We start from the raw sequence: 6,219 nt of genomic DNA, 5'->3' as shown, positions 1-6,219 counted from the left end.
TTCAAGGCCTGTCTCTACATGATTTGAGATAGCTACCTGGGCTGTTTGCCAGCAAAAGGACGGATGTCGAGGCGTTGTAAACAGGAGATCATTAGATCCGACATCATGGTTGCTTTTTTCTTGCGCCTTCCCACCCCTGTCGACCACGGCGATGCGATTGCAACTCTCTCTGACAAACTAGTATCAGGTATCAGTCCTTCTCCTCAAGACGGGTTTCCCTGCCCCTTGTCGTCTACAAGTACATACAGATTCGGCGCGCCTCGCTCTGATCTTACCCCTGTCGGACACTTACGGCCCTCTCTCTGGTCGAACTTATCCATGACCACCCACCTACAACCCCTACAGACCGGCCTACTCTATCTTAGTTCACCCGCTTCCAGACCCTGCTTGCTCTTGTCATACTGTACCTGCTCCGTGCTTGCGTACGGCTCAACAGTCAGCCATAGCTCGGTAGGTACCTTGCTGCATACCGCCCATCCCATCCGCCGCCTCCTCAGGACAGAGGTTCCCCCCAACGTGATCGAGCCACCCCTCCCCCCTCATCTCCACCCTTTCATTCTCAGTAATACCAGCGAGCGGGTTGCATACATATCACAAACAGCAGAAGACCCCCCGGCGGTACATTGACTACATATACATGCCTGTCGACCTGACCTACATTACCACTGTACTTACACACTGCTTGCAAGGAACCCATATGTAACCGCTCTGCAACCCGCAGCACTGCGTCTGCCTCTTGTTGCGTTTGATCTCTCTTGACGTACAGCTCCTAGGCTTTAGAGGTTGAAGAAAGCTGCACATTGTGTGCATATACGCCGGTCCCTACCCTGTCTCGGTACACTCTGCGTGCGCCACCAGCAGCCTCCTTGGTCTCTCCTTGCGGCCTAGCTGCCCTCCCCCGGGTTTTGCGACTGGTCCACCCAACGGTTATTTCTTGACAACTCCGTCTTACCTGCGTCCGAGACTTTCCTCACGGTTTCTGTGCGACTTGGTGTATCCTGTTCCCGCTTCGGCTTCAGCCCCAGCCGGATCCTTATGCTGGGGAAGACACTGCCTCAGTCCGCGCCTCGAAACGCTTCTCCTGGATTGATATCTGGCCGAGGAGCACGGATCTCAACTGGAAAAGGATAAACAGCCAAGATATGCATGCTGAGAGCAACTTGTGAGGCTCAAAGACAATTGGCACCTTTGCGCGCGGTCATCCTTCTCGGGGAGAGCTTAGCGAGGCCCGTTGATATCCGGTCGACCGCCTCTGTTGCAGGTTCACCAGAAGCCCAGGGACGAATCCGCGAGAAGAGGCCGAGGGTCGTTGTACGCAGGAGCAGTTAAGAATGCATAACCATATGGTCGCGTCTGGGACTATGGATCCAGAGAGTCACTCTAGTCATGACGATTCATACGATCATGGGAACTGGGCCAACATGAACTCTTACACCCAGACATCCATGGCGGACTACAGTGGTGGTTTTGCGTACATGCCTCCGATCTCCCACGGACTCCCTTCGTTGCCGTCGGAATCTATCAGCAGGATGCCTCCGCCGCCGACGCCGATACAACCGCCCTCTCACTCTCACCAAAATCACCCGCAGCTCCCAATGCTTATGGTACCATCGCATCCAACATGGCCCAGCATGTTGACGAACCCGAGTAGCTATTCAGCTCCTCCAGTGCCTATACCCCCTTTGCCAGCAGGACCACCGCTCAAGGCTCCCAAGTCTGCGCACTCTCAGTCTCAGCCCCGGAAAACACTGACGGATGATGACCGCCGAAAGATGTGCGAGTACGCCGAGGCCAACCCTGGAGTCAAGCAGACCGAGATTGGATCCATGTTTGGAGTGGAAAGAAGGTATTTCTTCCTTGACAAAGACCCGGCCGCGCAAGCTCTTGCTCGCAATGTCTAATCCGAACGACAGTACCGTCTCAAAGGTCCTCCGAAATAGAGAAAAGTATCTCGCTTCAAAGGACCGGGACAGTTCTCCAGTCAGGCGAAACAAGAGCAAGTTCCCAGACGTGGAGAAAGCACTGTCAAACTGGCTTCGCAACGCACAGAAGTCTGGCGTCCCTGTATCGGATGCCGACATCAAGGAGAAGTTCAGGTTTTTCGCAACCACGACGGGCGGCTCAGAGACTCTCATGTCCAAGACGCACAGCTCGACCTGGTTGGAGAAGTTCAAGCAGAAGAACGGCATTGGTCCCGGGAGACTTGTGCGCAGGGCCTCCGAGACCAACATCCCTGACAGCGCGCACATGAGCCGGGTGTCGCCAGTCCTGTCGACTTCGCACTCGTCAAGTATCATCTCGCCTGCGTCGCCGACTGCGCATCCATCTCCCTCGCCTCTGTCAGCCAACCGAAGCGACGGAGACCGGGACGGCTTGGACAGTCTGATGGACTTTACTACATCACAGGCAGGTGCGTACCGTTCGGGATTGGAGCCCCCAAATCTGCAGAATCTGCGTTTGCGAGACATATACTGACTCAACAGTTCCCTCCTGTCTAGCCAGCGCAATCAGTCCCACAGCGCCATTCTCGTTCTCTCCGGACCAGAGCGCTGGTGGGTTCCTCTCCAACGAACATGCGGGCTCGAATTTCCAGAGACCACGAAGCCAGACCTTTCCTACGCTCGACCTGGAGTATCTGAACCAGCAACAGCAGCAGCAAGAGTCAGAGTCGATGACCCCGAGGTACCACCACATTTCGGCCACTGCCCCGTCATCTGCGCTGGACTCGCCCATGACTGAAGGAGCCGCACCTCCCTTTGGATCGCAACAAGCTGCGTCCTCCCCGCAGCTGCACAGGACGAACAGCAGCAATAGTCTCGCGCACAGGTCCTCGAGCACTTCGGTGGGAGGCGGTGTCACGTCGGCGTCCGCAGGGTCATCCCCGGTCTCGCCAACACAGGAAGATGCCAGAAAGGCGGCCGACACACTGTTGAACTTCATACAGAACGCGGTGCCCAACGGCTTCGTCGTCGACCAGAATGACTACTTGACGATTGTCCGCCTCACGGACAGGCTCCGGCTGCAGCAGCACCAGCAGACGGGCAAGGGGATGGGCGGCCTCTCCCGGATCCCAGAGGGCGAGGTGGAAATGTCGAGCGGCCCGCCGCACCTGCTGCCCAAGCTCGAGACGACGATGAGTGCATAGTGTGAGCATATCTGCATAAACTCGGCGTTGACGGGCAAGGGAACCGGGAGCTATAACGGGAGGGATACCCACGGCCGGAGCAAGAGAGGAGAGCGCTCTCTCAACTCTCTCCACACCCACATCGAACACAGCAAATATCTTGTCCATAAGCAACCAGCATTTCTTCAACATCCTGTCCATATGATGGAGTACTCTTTTTGTTTCTGATCTCATCTTTTTTCGCTCTCAACCACACAGCACACTTGGCGTTTTGCACGGGGAAACCGGCAGAGGAGAACAAGCGGGAACGGGGTTCAAAGAAAGGCAGGAAGAGAGCTTCATGGTGTGCACACGCCTCCAAGAGCTACGTCCCACGACGCGCGGAACGGAAACATATACACCCTACAGGTAGAGACGGATTGCATCGAGGCGACCAAGGTGGCTTCACTCGCCGACTCTTTGGCTTCACCGACAACAAAACTTCGAAGATCACTGGAACTGGCGGAAGAAAAAAGGACGGTGCTGTGTCTGCAAGCCATCAACAGCGCCGAAAGCCTTTCGCCTCGATACATCCGTTTTCTACCTCGATTCTTCTTCACCACCCTGAACATATTACTCTATATTCTCTCCCCACCTCTCTCCACATTGACTCTTCTTTCCATGTATATTTTCGTCAGAGGAAGAATCTGCGCTCACGCGAAAACTCTACCGAGGAGACAGACAGTCGACGTCCGTTCTCGGCCCCTTTATACCACACACACCCTCTTCTTGATATCTTTTCCCCATTTCATCTTTTTTTCTTTCTGGTTCTGCGTTTTTCTTCTTCTTCTCTTCTTGCCTCTTTCTCAGTCTCATTGTGAACTCGTTTCTATTCATCGTTTTTTTGCGAATGTTTTTTTCTTCTTGTTTTCCAGCGAGTACCAGTCCGCCAGGCACGTTTCACACACTTCTCTCTGGAGGCCCGTGTGCGTGCACGGAGGCGGTGGGAAGGGGGCCGGGATAAGCGTTTCGTGGGCCGAAGCTGAAGAGAGAGAAACAGACAGCAAAAGCCATAAAGGCTTCAACATGCACAGGATGGGGTGGACAAAGCAAGCACACGCAGACAGACACACACCCGTCCCCGAAGGCACGTTTCGGGAAGGAAGAGGAGCGGGATGTAATCGGACCACACAACAATCACTTCAGACGAAGGCAACACTTGAGCTTGGAGCGTCAGGAAAGCGAATGTCCGAGATGGGCGGTCTAAGTGATTTTCTCGCGCTCTTCTTAAACATCTCCAAAATTTTCGGACCTATCGTCCTGGCCAGCGGGAAAGGGGGCGCGTGTGCGGACTGCTGCTTCAACTCATCACGTCCTTCCCCTTTTCCTGTCTTGTCTGGGCTAAAAAAGTCCGCTGACCAAAAAAAAAAATCCAAAAAGCACTCTGGGTGGCCATTTGCAAAAAATCACTCTCTCGAGAGATCGGACCATACTCATTGCTCAGTGCTCGCAGTGACCAGTAGCGTCAAACTACATGCATAACATGGTGCAACAGAAACAGCAGAGACACGGATGGGTAAAGGGGGTATCTCGACTTGGCTTTCACGCTAACAAAAGGTCTCTCTATCTCTGCGTCTATTCAGCCGCCCTCATTGGCCACGCACACCGCAATCACCTAGCTCAGTCTCTCCTCCCACAGCTCGGTGACGCGCCGCTCCGCTAGTTCGGGCATGAGGCGCACTAGAATGAGCTCTAGGACACTGTACATCAGATGCTTGTTGCAGTAAGCATCGCTAAAGGGATCGAGCACATCCCGCTCGATATCGTCGAGGATCCGGCCATCACTGTCATCACCGTAAGTAGCAGCACTAGTAGTAGTAGCATCGTCGCGCCGATCTTGGGGCGGCCGCGGCCTGTGATCGTCCGCCTCGCTAGCCTGCGCAGGCGAGGAGGCCTGTCCCTGCTGGCCGCCGCCGCCGCCGCCGCTGGTGCTCGGTCCGGACCGTGGCGTGAAGCCGGACAGGGCTCCGCCAAAATAGAGCCTGCCCACCCTCCTCGGAACAAGCTCCCAAAGGGCCCTAGCGCTCTTGCGCCTCAGCGCTCGCAGCTCCGCTTCGGACGAGGGTGCCACCAGGGTCGGCGTGCCCATGGCATTGTTGGGGAACAGGGCGCCGCGCAGCGTGCGGAGCAACGGTGGCAGTTGGGCAGGGTCGAGGATGTGGCGATGGATAAGATACGAGAGTTGCCTATTTTCCACCTTTGGTCAGCGATCGCATATCATCATCAATAAGATTGACTTATAATCAATGCTTCATGCGTGGGGGGGTGAAGGAAAGGAGGGCGAGCGATATGGCGGCTGAAAGAGCGAGGCCGAAGGTAGGGTGGTAGACGTCGGCCAATGCACCAGTGTGGCACATGTCAAGGAGGAAAAAAGCGAAGATCAGATGCTCCTTTGGGCCCCGCAGACACGACGTCAAACGGCCGCCGAGAGGGGGCCGCTCCAAGGTTGCGCGCCCATTGTGTTTTCCCAGGATTTATGGCCGCGGAAGCTGCGGCATGAACGTTGGAAAATGTGAGAGACGAGGCTTGCCTGCCAAAAGGGCAACTGGGGTGTGGGCGTCGTGTGATAGGGTCAGAGCTTTGTCCAATGCGGGGGACAAGGGGGCAGCCAGTCCGACAGGGATCGCAAGGAGATGATGGTGGTGGGGAACAAGGGTTTGTCGACACAAGGGAATTGGCTCTTTTCGCGGACGTCGCCGATCAAATCTCAGGTTTGCCCTCGAGGCACCTTTGCAGGTGCACTTGCATCCCCGGAGCGACAGAAGTGCACTTCGTCCCTCACCCATTCTCTCACCGGTCCCTGGAAACGATGAGGAGCAGAGGAGGAGGCGAAGATAGTCGGTCCAGACCCCCTTGGGGCTACAGTGACATCGAGGCAGGACTGTTTCAAAAGCTCCCCTTCCAGTGTATTACTTCCGACCGCGCGTCATGTTGCGGCCCAACGACAAGCCCGGTCATCTGGCCTCCCCATAAGGCACCAAAAACCTCCTGGAAAGGCAAGAGGAGCTGTGGCAAGATTGCTACTCCCAGCCCCTAGCATTTGTGACGAGCGTCAT

General features: G+C 55.7%; 2 protein-coding genes across 2 annotated transcripts; one reads left to right on the top strand and one right to left on the bottom strand.

Moving 5' to 3' along the window:
* Positions 1-1,421: 1,421 nt before the first annotated feature.
* E0L32_000985 (uncharacterized protein) lies at positions 1,422-3,145 on the top strand (the record flags this gene model as incomplete). Its single annotated transcript, XM_031144907.1, has 3 exons — positions 1,422-1,846; positions 1,914-2,410; positions 2,484-3,145. The coding sequence occupies 3 exons, from the start codon at positions 1,422-1,424 to the stop codon at positions 3,143-3,145; spliced, it is 1,584 nt and encodes a 527-aa protein (XP_030992878.1).
* Positions 3,146-4,778: 1,633 nt separating this feature from the next.
* On the bottom strand, positions 4,779-5,252 carry E0L32_000984 (uncharacterized protein; the record flags this gene model as incomplete). Its single annotated transcript, XM_031144896.1, has 1 exon — positions 4,779-5,252. One exon carries the CDS (start codon positions 5,250-5,252, stop codon positions 4,779-4,781), a length of 474 nt encoding a protein of 157 aa, XP_030992877.1.
* Between the last annotated feature and the right edge of the window lie 967 nt (positions 5,253-6,219).

This window comes from Thyridium curvatum, assembly GCF_004353045.1.
Source record: "Thyridium curvatum strain D216 chromosome Unknown NODE_4_length_842636_cov_84.159710, whole genome shotgun sequence".
Taxonomy (NCBI): Eukaryota; Fungi; Ascomycota; class Sordariomycetes; order Thyridiales; family Thyridiaceae; genus Thyridium; species Thyridium curvatum.
The sequence above is the reverse complement of the archived record's forward strand: the minus strand, read 5'-3'. Positions and strand labels throughout refer to the sequence as shown.